This window comes from Thalassophryne amazonica, chromosome 7 (assembly GCF_902500255.1).
Source record: "Thalassophryne amazonica chromosome 7, fThaAma1.1, whole genome shotgun sequence".
In the NCBI taxonomy this organism is placed as follows: domain Eukaryota; kingdom Metazoa; phylum Chordata; class Actinopteri; order Batrachoidiformes; family Batrachoididae; genus Thalassophryne; species Thalassophryne amazonica.
The window spans coordinates 93,888,176-93,904,120 of NC_047109.1; the positions used below are offsets into that span (position 1 = coordinate 93,888,176).

The window sequence follows — 15,945 nt, forward strand, 5'->3', positions numbered from 1 at the left end:
GCATGGGCAACTTGCACATCTGTGATGGCACCATCAATACTGAAAGGTACATCCAGGTTTGGGAGCAACACATGCTGCCATCCAAGCAACATCTTTGTCAGGGACGTCCCTGCTTATTTCAGCAAGACAATGCCAAGCCACATTCTGCACGTGTTACAACAGCGTGGCTTCTTAGTAAAATACTGCGGGTACTAGACTGGCCTGTCTGCAGTCCAGACATGTCAACCACTGAAAATGTGTGGCGCATTATGAAGTGCAAAATACGACAACAGAGACCCCGGACTGTTGAACAACTGAAGTCGTACATCAAGCAAGAATGGGAAAGAATTCCACCTACAAAGCTTCAACAATTAGTGTCCTCAGTTCCCAAATGCTTATTGAGTGTTGTTAGAAGGAAAGGTGATGTAACACAGTGGCAAACATACCACTGTCCCTGTGTAGCGGGATGAAAGTCCCGGGTCCCAATTGAAAAGACGTTCCCGCTAGCTTGGCTAACGGGGAGTTCCCCTTTGGCTGACCTGGTAGAGGAACGGTCTTTTGTGCGAGCCGCGTGGGTTCGATCCCCACCGTCATCCCGGGCACGAAGGTCCTGCTGCTTCAATCTGGCGTCACGAACAGGATGTGGATCACAGAGTATGCTAACATGCACCTGTGACTTCGGGATGAAGTCAAAAATGGTGGGGAGATGTGTAGCGGGATGAAAGTCCCGGGTCCCAATTGAAAAGACGTTCCCGCTAGCTTGGCTAACGGGGAGTTCCCCTTTGGCTGACCTGGTAGAGGAACGGTCTTTTGTGCGAGCCGCGTGGGTTTGATCCCCACCGTCGTCCCAGCCACGAAGGTCCTGCTGCTTCACCAGCTTTTTTTGAAACGTGTTGCAGGCATCCATTTCAAAATGAGCAAATATTTGCACAAAAAATTAAGTTTATCAGGTTGAACATTAAATATCTTTGTGGTGTATTCAACAGAATATAGGTTGAAGAGGATTTGCAAATCATTGTATTCTGTTGTTATTTACATTTTTCACAACATCTCAACTTCATTGGAATTGGGGTTGTATTTGTTGCTTTATGACAGAAAAAAAATGGAAGACAAAATATATCATAAAATGGGCTATACATGCATGCTTACCTTAGTCTATGTTGAGGTGTGGCTGGAAAACGTGCTTAATCTGTGTATATGTCTTGCATGTGCTTACTAGTGCTAACTACCATCTACAGACCTACCGCTACTCTCTACCGCTGTACTTAATTGACATTCTATAGAGCTTGCAAAGGGCCAGACTTGTATCAAACTTTCCGTTGTTATCATTCCCAAATTTTTTATTTGCGATTTGATGGTGTGACCAGTCTTGTGAGTCTTACAAGAGACCTGTGAACTTTTACAAGAGCTCGAAGATGTAGAAGTAGCAGCATAACAGCTTCACTCAAGCTTTCATAACTTCAAAAACTGTTAGCCAGTTGATAGTACATTTAGATGGATCCAGGCGTGTTTTGTCAGTGTAGCTGCATCTTTTACATTAAAGCCAACTTTTGATTAGCACTGGTGTATTCTTACACCCCTACTACTCATGGATTCACATACAAATGAGCTGTTTGTACTCAATCATTAGTAAATTAAAATATGATAAAAGACATTTGGATGACCAACATTAATCAGAATTAAAAGGACAGTGAAACCCAGTGCTCATAAAACCGACATGAAAAATGACAGCAAGTTCTACACTGTGGCCTCAAACTGACCAGCACCATCCTGAGCGAAGTAGAGACCTGGTTCACAGTGGAGCTGTAGGTAATAAGAATCTGCAATTGAAAAAGACTCACTCTACCTTGCAGATGAAGTCTGCTCACCAGAAATAGTGAGGAGTGTCAGGAAGGACAGGACGGGGGCAGGAGATTCTGACACTTCCACCCACAGACAAGGGGAAGTCTTCCCACAGAATATCAGGGAAAACCAAGGCAAGACTCATCAGAAACAGCACCATTTTCCAACGACTACTTGCTTTCAGAGTGACCTCAGCTTCATGTGAATACTTGCTCTTTTGCCTTGCCCCCTTCAGTGTCTGCAAGAACTTTGGGTGCCTTGGGGGTAATGTGACTTGACACTATATAATTAAATTGAATTGAATTGATAACACATTATGATCCACCATAGGCGATAGGGATAGAAATAGATATGTTTTTTTAATCAATATCAGTGTTATTATTGATTCTGCTTATCATTCACTTCTTTATCGATTCCCTTATTGTATATGAAGCCTGTATCTGATCGGGGCCATGTTGGCAGCATTGGCAGCACTTGCTCTGGCAACGTCACAAACAGCCTATTAAATGGATAAAGAGGTGGAGCGGTTGAAAGAAGCTTGAATATGCCCTTGTCTTTGAGTCTGAACCACCTGAGCTAACTGGCTACTCTCCGTTAGGGTGTTCATTAAATTGGAATTTTGGGGATTGCGCTGTGGTTCTCATATTGGTTTGTTTTGGTGTGGGCATAAAAAGTTATGAGCTGCTTATTTTCTCAGTAGTCGTGCATTAAAGGGACCTAATGGATGAAGTTACCGATACCTGCTAAAAGTCCCACAATATTAAATAAGATGAGAATTTCATACAATATGAATATTGCAGCAAGGCCCTTAGATGATCCATTTGGGAATTTCATTACACAACCCATATCATTCCAGGTATTTGTCAGAAAACACTCAAAATGACAAATATAACTAGCGGCCACATCAAAAGGCCTCTGAGCAACCAACCCAATGAGAGACGGAGGCTCTCAACTCAGCAGCTGTCACTCAAAGACTCCACAACTTTATGGCTTAGAACATCATAAACTAACAAGTTAGAAAAATCTTCATCCCCTAGTTTCTTGTAAGAGGCTATAGACATGTTTATTTTTCAGCTCTAAAGTTGGATATTTTGACATGGACTTTAGCATGTGAACCTGCTCACTTTTGGAGCCACCCTCAAGAAACCAGTCAAGGAATTTTTTCTTCTTCTGCTTCAGCCTCATTTGAGACCATTAAAACTTGCAGCTTGGGCAAATGTTGGCCTGCACATGTTTTCAGTGCCGTTGTAGCCGTTTTCCATATTGCCATATGCAGAGTTTGGCATCATGATGTCAGATGTGACGGCAAACACAGGTTTTTGTAATATGGAACTGTCAGGAAAACAGGCATGCATTAAGAGGAACTGATACCACCGGAAGCATGCAAATCCAGTAAACAGAAAAATTTGGAAGCAGTTCTCAATTCCCATCCCTAAAAAGCGATATGACTTACAGAAGAGTTTGGTAATCACAAGGAACAAGTCCATCACTGGGAAACAGGAAAAGAAACAGTGACACACAGGACATTGATAAAGCGAGGTACGGGGCAGCAGCAAAGTCAAACACTATCACCATCTCGCTCCCTCAAAAGTGTTTTTAGAGCCATTTTATCTTCATGCTCATCACCTGTCTTGGTATGAAGGTGCACGATGGCCCATTTTTCACTTGAAGCACCATTGCTTAAATATATAAGAGAATGTTTTGTCTGGTTCCATTTTTATCCCAAACTGTGAAAAAAGAGTATCTTCTGTTTAAATAAAGGTTAAATCAGGTTTGATAGTATGTGCCACACTAGATAGATGGGATATTTGAATTGTAATTTAGTTCTTTAGCAACAATCATTTAATGATGTTATTTTGCTCTGGAATACTTATTTACATTTTATATTCTTTTCCGTAGCTGCATTAATGGTAAATGGATTGCATAGGGTGTTTCCATCTATATCAGAAGCTCAATTCACTTTACAATGATGCCTCACATTCATCACACACCGATGTCAGAGTGATGCCATGCAAGGCGCTCACTACACACCGGGAGCAACTTGGGGATTAAGGACCTCGCCCAAGGGTCCATAGGTCCATAGTGATTGCCCGGCCAGACAGAGGTTTGAACCGAGGATCCTCAGGTCTTAAGTCCACTGCTTAACCACTAGACCATCACCTCCCACATTCTCTGTGTTGCGTGTTTTAATGTTGGCAGTGTGGCGCTATATGCGATGTGACTTACGGGGTTGTAGTAATTGCCTATAATATAATTTTTTAAAGTGTCCTACACTGAGGCATTGGTTTTTTCACGAGTAGACTTTTCTGTCAGGCTGTGAATGAGCAGAAGTCTTGTAAATACAGTGGCTGTGTGTGAAGCATCCTTGTCGCCGCATACACGCTGTGTACAAACACACAGACGTTTCGGATTTTCAACGTCTGAGCGTCTGACTAGCTCTGTGACTTTGACAGTCCTGCAGCAGACTCTTTCCAATATTGATTGGCTTGTCTGTGTGGAGACAGATTAATGCATTAGTACCCAGCTCACCCTGCCACTGGAAATATATTAAGTTCGTCGGTTGCCATGGAGATGCACCAGGAGTGAGGGACCGGGGAGGAGGGGTACGGGGAGAGGAGTGGGGGACACAGGGTGTGATGAGGCAGTCAACGTGATCTGTAGCCCCACAGCCCTCAGGCTCTTACCTCCTTCTCCTTCTTCTTCTTCCTACTGCAGTGAGCAGGCATGTTCCCCTACTGCCATCTATTGAACGTGGGTGTAATTTCACTATTAAATGACAACTTCAATTTTTTTGCAACTATAGTCACATTAAAACAATGTTCGGAAACAAGTCCTCTACTTACCTTTGAGGAATATTGTGCAATACAGTTGCTGTGCAATATAGCCAATGAGTGGATGACCAGATGTTTGGGCAAGTAGCAAAATTTGTCACAGCACGAGTCTGCATAATTTTGCTTATTTAGAAAAAATAATGAAACAATAAAATAAAATAATACAATTTTTTGAATTAAAAAAATTCTTTGCATTTGTGTTTTTAGTATCACACTGATATTTTGGTGTCAAAATAGTGTCGAGTGTTGCCGCTTGGGAAAAAAAAAACTTTCACTTTTGAACCATTTTTGAACGTCTTCAACGGTGGGCGTAGACATTTTTAAAGGCACTTGCTATCCGCGCATAGCGTACTTCTAGTGGTACGTAGCGTCTCCGTCATTGGTCAGTGTAGGTCACGTGATACTAAGGCTACGTACTTGTATATCCCCAAACTACGTAAACCGTTGTCAGGGACTCCTAGAGGTAACGAGGCTGCGCTACGTACAAAAGTCTTTTCAAAGACGTTTGTTAGCAGTTGAAAGAAGTCTAATTTACTATCAGCAGTGTGATTTCAGAAAATCTGTCACAAAAACTTGAGTGTGAAAGTGTGGATTTAATATATATATGTATTTTCTTGTACTTTATTGCCGAAGCGAGCCAGCAAATTCGGAACGTTGACTTTAATACTCAACATGTACGCGATTGCTTTGCGGTTCATATGTGTTAGCTTGTTGTTCGGCTTCACTTTTTGCTGCTATTATTGTTTTATCGACGTGTACGACAGCTATGACATTTGTCGCGGTTTCATTGAGACAGAATACCAAACTCAATCTGTTGACAGCTGCATGGAGATGCTAAACCGAGTATTCAACCACAATCAGACCGTTATTGAGGCTGGGACAGTGGGTACGTCTATTTAATTGACAACAGTTTTGTTCCTGTGCATTATACTAAAATCATACAATATTTGTATTATATGTCTCCATGTTGCAGGCGTTGGCTATGATACACAGCTGAAAGAACTTATGGAGGCACAGGTGGCGCTCCTCAAGGAGGAATTTGTTGGGCAGCGAAATTATGGTAGGAAACCAACCACCAGAAGTATGAAAGAGCATAAACAGGAATCATCAAACAGCGGCACACTGGCGTAGCACTGCTGCCTCACAGCCAGAAGGTCATGGGATCGAGTCCCACTTGTGGCCTTTCTGTGTGGAGTTTGCATATTCTCTCCGTGTTTGCGTGGTTTCCCTCCCGGTGCTCCGGCTTCCTCCCTCATCCAAAGACATGCAGGTTAGGTGGATTGAAAACTTTACGGTTGTCCAGGTCTCCCTTGTAAAAGAGATCTCAATCTCAGTAGGACTAAAATTGTTAAATTTGAAATTTTGCAATGAAAGTACATGTACATAAATACAAAAAAACAACCATGCCAAGTAAAACATAAAACCGATTTCCATTGTGGTTCTCTGGGAGGGAGACTTAAAAAATGTGGCACTTGAGATGGTGTTTGTTTGATTTGTGTGTGTGTGTTTTTGTTTGTTTTTGAATTCATCATGTATGTGCACCTAAAGACGTACATTTATGTGAACATGGCATTTAAGTTTTAAGTCGCCAAATATTAAGGGAAGCAGAAATTTATACAATTTCTTTGTTGCTTTTTTTAAATAGAAAATGAAGGGTTACTGTTTGTCAAAGTATATTTTTTTTATTTATTTAGGTGAATGATGGATTTTTTCATTATTATTTTTTAACCGGCGTGGGGGGTGTTGTATTGATACCAACTGGTTTCATTTCTGTTTGATTTAAATGAACTCAGTCTTACAACCCCTGGCAATAATTATGGAATCACTGGCCTCGGAGGATGTTCATTCAGTTGTTTAATTTTGTAGAAAAAAAGCAGATCACAGACATGACACAAAACTAAAGTAATTTCAAATGGCAACTTTCTGGCTTTAAGAAACACTATAAGAAATCAGGAAAAATAATTGTGGCAGTCAGTAACAGTTACTTTTTTAGACCAAGCAGAGGGAAAAAAATATGGACTCACTCAATTCTGAGGAATAAATTATGGAATCACCCTGTAAATTTTCATCCCCAAAACTAACACCTGCATCAGATCAGATCTGCTCGTTAGTCTGCATCTAAAAAGAAGTGATCACACCTTGGAGAGCTGTTGCACCAAGTGGACTGACATGAATCATGGCTCCAACACGAGAGATGTCAGTTGAAACAAAGGAGAGGATTATCAAACTCTTAAAAGAGGGTAAATCATCATGCAATGTTGCAAAAGATGTTGGTTGTTTACAGTCAGCTGTGTCTAAACTCTGGACCAAATACGAGTACAAACAACATGGGAAGGTTGTTAAAGGCAAACATACTGGTAGACCAAGGAAGACATCAAAGAGTCAAGACAGAAAACTTAAAGCAATATGTCTCAAAAATCGAAAATGCACAGCAAAACAAATGAGGAACGAATGGGAGGAAACTGGAGTCAACGTCTGTGACCGAACTGTAAGAAACCGCCTAAAGGAAATGGGATTTACATACAGAAAAGCTAAACGAAAGCCATCATTAACACCTAAACAGAAAAAACAAGGTTACAATGGGCTAAGGAAAAGCAGTCGTGGACTGTGGATGACTGGATGAAAGTCATATTCAGTGATGAATCTCGAATCTGCATTGGGCAAGGTGATGATGCTGGAACTTTTGTTTGGTGCCGTTCCAATGAGATTTATAAAGATGACTGCCTGAAGAGAACATGTACATTTCCACAGTCATTGATGATATGGGGCTGCATGTCAGTTAAAGTCACTGGGGAGATGGCTGTCGTTACATCATCAATAAATGCACAAGTTTACGTTGATATTTTGGACATTTTTCTTATCCCATCAATTGCAAGGATGTTTGGGGATGATGAAATAATTTTTCAAGATGATAATGCATCTTGCCATAGAGCAAAAACTGTGAAAACATTCCTTGCAAAAAGACACATAGGGTCAATGTCATGGCCTGCAAATAGTCCGGATCTTAATCCAATTGAAAATCTTTGGTGGAAGTTGAAGAAAATGGTCCATGACAGGAGTACTGTTTGTCACTCATTAAGTCCATGCCTCAGAGACTGCAAGCTGTTATAAAGCCAGAGGTGGTGCAACAAAATACTAGTGATGTGTTGGAGCGTTCTTTTGTTTTCATGATTCCATAATTTTTTCCTCAGAACTGAGTGAGTCCATATTTTTTTCCCTCTGCTTGGTCTACAAAAGTAACTGTTACTGACTGCCACAATTTTTTTTTTCCTGATTTCTTATAGTGTTTCTTAAAGCCAGAAAGTTGCCATTTGAAATGACTTTAGTTTTGTGTCATGTCTGTGATCTGCTTTTTTTCTACAAAATTAAACAACTGAATGAACATCCTCTGAGGCCGGGGATTCCATAATTTTTGCCAGGGGTTGAATTTGGCTGTTTGGTTTAATTAATTTGGGCCTACATGCAGTACCTTTACAGCCCACAAGGAGGTCACAGCTCACCCTTTGGAAATCAGTGGCATAGGCAAAGTAAAGTTGCTTTTGCAGTTGATATGATGCATCAAAGTTAAGGTCCATCTGGCTGAGATGGTGTAACCTGCATGCTCACTGACCTGTGCACACACACATACCCATCTACATTTTTGCCGTACAAGCCCGACACTGATACCAGCGCAGGGAATTTTACTGATTTTAAAAAATCAAACTCGATGGCACTCTGAGAGCATAAATCTAGACCCTGCTTATCTGCCCATTTGTCTTTCTATTCCTCATCTTTCTCATTTCCCTCCATCAGACACAGTGTATGAGAAAAAACTTCAGATGGCAGCCAACAATTTTGTCGCAGCTGCTTCCAAACTGCCGAGAGGTGAGACACTCTTCCTCCCCCTTTCCTCAGTGTTTGATTATATACACTATTATATGGTGGCCAAGATAGGCCACAACACAGAAATTAAGACAAAATGCTGAAAATACAAAAAAAGAAACAAAAATAAAACCTCAGCATCAATTCTGCAACAAGTGTTTATATTTAAAAAATGTGCTACGAATTGAGAAAATGCTTGCAAGCAGAAACAAATGCAACTTAAAGTGCAGGCAACAATTGAATTTGATTATGTCTATTTTATTTCGCAGTCATGTTGCAAAACTCCACAATTCAAGGAAGTGGTAACAACACAAAAAGCAGCTTCTGCCTGGATTACTTTTACTGACTTGTTTGTTGTATCACAAATAAAATAATCAAATATGAAAATATTAAATATTGCTAGATTTAAAAAAATCTCAAATAATTTATATGACACCTAAGGGTGTCAAAAACCCAACCCCTCATCCACGACGTGACATCTGGATAACAGAGCAAGTAAGGGATTGTCTGTTGCAGTCAAATATGGTGGGGTCTTTGTGAGTCCTACGGTAACCATGAAGGCCAAGCAGGAACCCTGAACATGAGACTGCTAACGGTACTCTGGTGAAATAAGAAAGGTCAGATCAAGGAGGTCATATGTTGTAACCCAATAGCTGCGAAGGCGGATGAAGGCTACAACAGGTCCTCAGACCGCTATCCTATGGGATTTCCCAGCCATCAGACCAGAGTAAGGATCTGTCAAAGACCATGTGTTTGTTGCTGTGCAATGACATTCCCACTGTAAACAAACCCACACATGGGTGTCTCAAGATCAACCCAGGATGTAGATTTTCTCCAGGCCCACGGAATCGATCAAGAGACTATCTCCCTCACCACCGAGGGATTGCCATAACAATGACACCAAAATAGATCCTTGTCGTTTGATTGGTGGATTGTATGTCACATGACATTCATTATATGTCCCATTGTATGAGTGACATCACCTACCATGCATTTTTGTCCCATACATTTCACTCCATTGCACACCTCCATTAGTTTTCTATTAAAATAAAGCTTCTATCATATGAAAAAGCTAAATTCAGCAGGTGCAGTATTCTCAGTGGATTGAAGAAAGTAGATGTGTACTCTCGCTGAACTCCTATACAACCCCTGGCAAAAATTATGGAATCACCGGCCTCAGAGGATGTTCATTCAGTTGTTTAATTTTGTAGAAAAAAAGCAGATCACAGACATGACACAAAACTAAAGTCATTTCAAATGGCAACTTTCTGGCTTTAAGAAACACTATAAGAAATCAAGAAAAAAAGATTGTGGCAGTCAGTAACGGTTACTTTTTAGACCAAGCAGAGGAAAAAAATATGGAATCACTCAATTCTGAGGAAAAAATTATGGAATCACCCTGTAAATTTTCATCCCCCAAATTAACACCTGCATCAAATCAGATCTGCTCATTGACATTGACCCTATGCCATGACATTGACCCTATGTTTTTGCAGTTTTTGCTCTATGGCAAGATGCATTATCATCTTGAAAAATGATTTCATCATCCCCAAACATCCTTTCAATTGTCCAAAATATCAACATAAACTTGTGCATTTATTGATGATGTAATGACAGCCATCTCCCCAGTGCCTTTACCTGACATGCAGCCCCATATCATCAATGACTGTGGACATGTTCTCTTCAGGCAGTCATCTTTATAAATCTCATTGGAAAGGCACCAAACAAAAGTTCCAGCATCATCACCTTGCCCAATGCAGATTCGAGATTCATCACTGAATATGACTTTCATCCAGTCATCCACAGTCCACGATTGCTTTTCCTTAGCCCATTGTAACCTTGTTTTTTTCTGTTTAGGTGTTAATGATGGGTTTTGTTTAGCTTTTCTGTATGTGAATCCCATTTCCTTTAGGCGGTTTCTTACAGTTCGGTCACAGACGTTGACTCCAGTTTCCTCCAATTCGTTCCTCATTTGTTTTGTTGTACATTTTTCGATTTTTGAGACATATTGCTTTAAGTTTTCTGTCTTGACGCTTTGATGTCTTCCTTGGTCTACCAGTATGTTTGCCTTTAACAACCTTCCCATGTTGTTTGTATTTGGTCCAGAGTTTAGACACAGCTGACTGTGAACAACCAACATCTTTTGCAACATTGCGTGATGATTTACTCTCTTTTAAGAGTTTGATAATCCTCTCCTTTGTTTCAATTGACATCTCTCGTGTTGGAGCCATGATTCATGTCAGTCCACTTGGTGCAACAGCTCTCCAAGGTGTGTTCACTCCTTTTTAGATGCAGACTAACGAGCAGATCTGATGCAGGTGTTAGTTTTGGGGATGAAAATTTACAGGGTGATTCCATAATTTTTTCCTCAGAATTGAGTGATTCCATATTTTTTTCCTCTGCTTGGTGTAAAAAAGTAACCGTTACTGACTGCCACAATCTTTTTTCTTGATTTCTTATAGTGTTTCTTAAAGCCAGAAAGTTGCCATTTGAAATGACTTTAGTTTTGTGTCATGTCTGTGATCTGCTTTTTTTCTACAAAATTAAACAACTGAATGAACATCCTCCGAGGCCGGTGATTCCATAATTTTTGCCAGGGGTTGTATGTTTTACTCCATTGAACAACTCCACTATGTTTTGTAAAAATTCATCCATGACACAAAGAAGCTAAATCTAGTACGCCATAAATGACAGTCCAAGGGGCTGTAGAATTGTCCAAATATACATTTAAGTATCACGAACTGTTGAAAAATGTCTGCTTTTGCAAAACACAAATTTTCATGACAGATGTTTGATACCGTGGATCATCATATTTTGCTCAATAGGTTGGAGAATTTTTTTTGGGGATTACTGGAAGTGCCCTTGCCTGGTTGACGTCATATCTGTCCAGTTGTTCTCAATGTGTCTTGTATAATGGCACTACCTCTGACCTTGCTGACATGAGATTTGGGGTTCCACAGGGATCTGTTTTAGGCCCCTTGCTTTTCTCCCTGTATGTGGCACCCCTTGGGCATATACTACAGAGTTTTGGGATTGCCTTTCATTGTTATGCTGATGATACTCAGTTGTACATGCCGAAAACTGCAGGAAATCTCACTCCCATAAAATCCCTGGAGGACTGTCTTCTATCAGTGAGAAGTTGGATGTCTAGTAACTTCCTACTTTTAAACTTTGATAAGACTGAAATGATGGTTCTTGGGCCAGCGAGACATCGGCATCAGTTTGACCAGCTGGCGCTCAGCCTGGGTTCCTGTGTCATACATCATACGGACAAAATGAGGAACCTTGGGGTAATTTTTGATCCCACATTGTCTTTTGACCTCCACATCAGGGATGTTACTAGGACTGCTTTTTTTTCCATCTGAGAAATATAGCGAGGATCCGCCCCATCCTGTCCATGGCTGATGCTGAGACCCTGATTCATGCTTTTGTTTCTTCTAGACTAGATTATTGTAATGTTCTATTTTCAGGGTTACCACAGTCCAGCATTAGGGGTCTTCAGCTGGTTCACAACGCTGCCGCCAGACTTCTGACATGTAGCAGAAGGTCTGAACACATCACACTCATTTTGGCATCTTTGCACTGGCTCAGAGGGACAGATATGAAGCTGGCAGCGTAGTACATCTAAATTGTGTCCCTACTACTCACTTGCTTTCTTTTAGTGTGTATTGCAGTAAATGGTTGAGTGGTAGGTTCTTAACCAATGTTAGTACACACCGGATAGTGTTTTCTATATTTGCTAGTTCAGTCTTAATTTGGAAGTGTTAATGGCCTCTCTTTGCCATGTTAATATCAGCCATCACAGCTCGTGCTGATCTCTGTACTACTTGATGCCTTGTTCGAGCCTTTAAAACACTGCAGGAAGTATTCAGGTTGAACAGGCTTGTACTATTAATTCCAGTTGCCTTTAAATCCAATTTAATGACATAACTAAACTGTTTTATGTTCTTTTCACAGCTCATGGATGTTTCCCTCCATGTGGTCAGTGCCTTTATTTGATTTCATCTCCTCTTTTTCATCATTTCTCCTGAAACACTTTCCATGTTATGTATGTGTAGAATATTTTGTGCCTCCTGTCAATCATTTTGTCATCCATGTGTCAGGTATTCAGGGTGTAGATAAAGACTACAACTGCTCAACATGCATGTACAACCCCTGTAATTATCCTCTCGACTGCCCAAGTGAGTAGTTGCCCGGCAGACGTGTCAAACTCTTACATCACAGTTTTCAAAGGAGGAGTATAGTATGCTAATCCAAACATAGCGTTGTGTTATGTAACTTTAATTTCACCTTCACAAGCCTGCAGTCTTTGATGCTTAAAATACTCTGCTTTTGATCCTTGAAATGTTCTTAGCACAAAGTCAGGATTTTAAAAAGACAGTGAGGTGAGGCTTTATTTCCACGCATTATATCATTTGCACAGAGACCCTAAAGGTACTCTTTAAGCCCTTTGCTCCTTTATGCAAGGTGACAGTCGTCTCCCACACACTACGGTATTAGAAACAACCCCATATAGCGCAGCCGCGGTTTAGCATATCATCCCTTTTTGCTTTGGTGGGTTTAAGTATTATCATTAGGAAGGCTCAGACGACAAGAGTCACTCCCCCACCACCACCACTGTGCATGTTATCTGTATGTACATGCGTGTGCATGCACACGCGTGTAACTATATGTATTTTCCAGTCCAAGATGTGGAAGTAATGGAGACAGACAGGACCAGAATGTGGTGCAACGTGCAGTTTCAGCTGCCTAAAGATATCATGGTGATCTGGAGGTTTGCACAAGGGGTACGTTATGATTCATCACACAAAGTCCTCAACCATTTCAAATCTGCTTTTAACAACTTTAAAAAAAAACACAAATTATCCGTGCACACTGTGGAAGTATTCCTTCTTCCCTGCCCCCCCCCCCCCCCCCCCCCTCCCTGGAACAGGTGAAAACGCAAGTAACAGATGAATTTGAAGAGGTGACCGTAGGAACAGACAGACTCTATTCCATCCTTTTTGCCTATCCAGAGCAAGAGGGCACCTATCAGTGTGAAATCTACTCCCAAGACATTCCTATTGTCAAAGTCTACTTCTACGTTACAGGTAACTTTTTTAATGTTAACATTTTATACTGGCAATCTGAAATCACAAATTTAACACCATAATGCCTGGTTTACACAGCAAGATAATTATGCAGATTTCTGACCTGATGTTCCCCTTCCAACAATCTTAAGGACGTCCTGACTATTGTGATGGATTTTTTAACGATAATCTCATCAGATATTCGTGCCATGTGTAGTGTGTTAACAGTTCTCTAGTCTGCTCGGAAGGACGTTGGGATCACTCAGACCTCAAATTGTGAATATTCAACCTGTTGGATTGTCTTGGCCCGATATCCCAGCGTGTGGTGTGTGCCCCGAGCACAAACGAGCACGCAGCCAGTTGAATGTGATGTGTAGCCAATCAGAAAGCGAGGTGACGGAAGCACAGAGGGGAATCCAAAATTGTTTACTCCAAAGTCACGTTTGATATCAAGAGGTTTTGCTAAATTTCCTGTCTGACCTGGGAATGTTTGTGAGTGAAATCTGTTGGTGTGTGGGGTGTGTTGTCTTTACACACACTGTACGACCAAAACTTTATCGCCATGTGTGGGGTCTCTCAGGTACTGAAAACCTACTGACAATTTTAAAATCTTGCCATGTGAACCAGGCGCAAGAGGCAAAAAATTAACACTGTACTCGTAGTTTCCATATCATCTCTGGGTGATAGTTAAATTAGCACTTTTTAAAGTGGCTTACTTTTTAGAGTGTAAAATACTAAAGTTATTGCTAAACTATGTGTTAACCAATTAGGGGAGGAAGCCAGAGTGTTTCCTTGGATACCTGGTGAAAAAATGCAGACTCTACACTGAGGTGCCAGAGGTAGTTTTCCATCTTACAGTTGCAGAGAAAACACTTCTAGAGAGTTGAATTAATACAGGGTGAATGTAAATTAAAACAATTCAACTCTTTACAAGGATATTCGTAATCATCCCACAGACTGAAGGCTCGAATCCCACTGTGGAAGCTCTCTGTCTCTCCATGGAGTAAGATTACACTGTGAGGGTGTTAATTAAACACTCACCCAGGGTTTATATGGGGCCCATCATCCATCCATCCATTGTCTATATTCACTTACACGACGGGGCTGGAGCCTATCCCAGCAATCATAGGACGTGAGGCAGGGTTCACCCTGGACAGGACGCCAGTCTGTCACAGAGCCACATATAGACAAACAAACTCATTCCCACCTGCACTTGTGCAGTATTAATTTGAACTACAAGGGTGTTAAATTTGTAATCTCAGAGTAGCAGTGTGCCCACGCGTGCGCTCTCCTTCTGACAGTCTCTTCATCGCTTCCTCCAGTGACCCCCTCCCCGGCTGAAGCACGCCGCGAGGAGCTGCAGGAGCTGTTCGACCTGTATCTGCTCCCAGGAGGCCTTTTGGTCCCTGAGACTGATGACCCTCCCCAGCAGCCGCCCCTCTCGCCGGTGCTCCTCACCGCCTGTTTAACATCAGTGATGCTGCTGCTGTTTCTCTCCCTGGGGTAACGCAGAGCTATTATTTGCACAGTGCGACACACGTACGGCAGCAGCTGACACATGTACGCTTCTCCAGTGAGTTCAACACGAAGTAGTTGGTGGTATCATATCTCCACTTGTTTTCTGGTTGTTGCAGGGCTCTCTTTCTGTTACCACCAGCAGGCAATATACATTTTGCTGAACAAGCAGGAGCAGATAAAAACATATAATGCTGAGAGAAATCACAGCTGACAAGAAGACTGGATGTGTCTGCTTCCACCACTAGATGGCAGGACCTTATTAGTTGTTCTCTACTCACCCACTGTAATATACATACACACTGAGCTGCAGTTGTTGACTCTTTTTCTGCTCATAATAATAATAATAGTTCTTGTTCATATTCTTCCTTTCAGATTTGCATAGCACTGCATAAAGTAAAATACAATTAAAAGAATTTGTATCAATGTGTACATGCATTTTCTATACCTGCTTACTCCAATCAAGGGTCACCAGGGAGCTGGAGTCTATCTTGGCATTTGTAGGGCATGAGGCGGGGTACACCCTGGACAGGATGCCAGTCTATCACAGGGCCACATGTCGTCAGACAAAAACGCCTACGATCAATTTAAAGTTTCTAGTTTACCTGACACGCATGTCTTTGGAATGTGGAGTAAACTGGAGCATTCAAAGGCAGTCAACACAAACATGGGAAGGACATGCAAACTCCACACAGAAAGGACCATGTAGGAAGCGATCCCATGACCTTCTTGCTGTGAGGCAACATTGTCAACCACTAAGCCACCGTGTTGCCCTATTTCACATGCAGTTGTCTTTTTTTAAATGAGTAATGTAGCAAATACATAAAATACACATTTAAAACTCTAAG

At 41.3% G+C, this 15,945-nt stretch overlaps 1 protein-coding gene across 1 annotated transcript; it reads left to right on the forward strand.

Moving 5' to 3' along the window:
- The first annotated feature begins 5,204 nt into the window (after positions 1 to 5,204).
- Positions 5,205 to 15,449, forward strand: LOC117513349 (sperm acrosome membrane-associated protein 6). Its single transcript, XM_034173570.1, has 9 exons — positions 5,205 to 5,538; positions 5,626 to 5,712; positions 8,445 to 8,516; positions 12,471 to 12,494; positions 12,617 to 12,694; positions 13,197 to 13,300; positions 13,447 to 13,603; positions 14,905 to 15,085; positions 15,217 to 15,449. Exons 1-9 carry the CDS (start codon positions 5,325 to 5,327, stop codon positions 15,287 to 15,289), a joined length of 990 nt encoding a protein of 329 aa, XP_034029461.1. The 5' UTR covers positions 5,205 to 5,324; the 3' UTR covers positions 15,290 to 15,449.
- Positions 15,450 to 15,945: the final 496 nt, after the last annotated feature.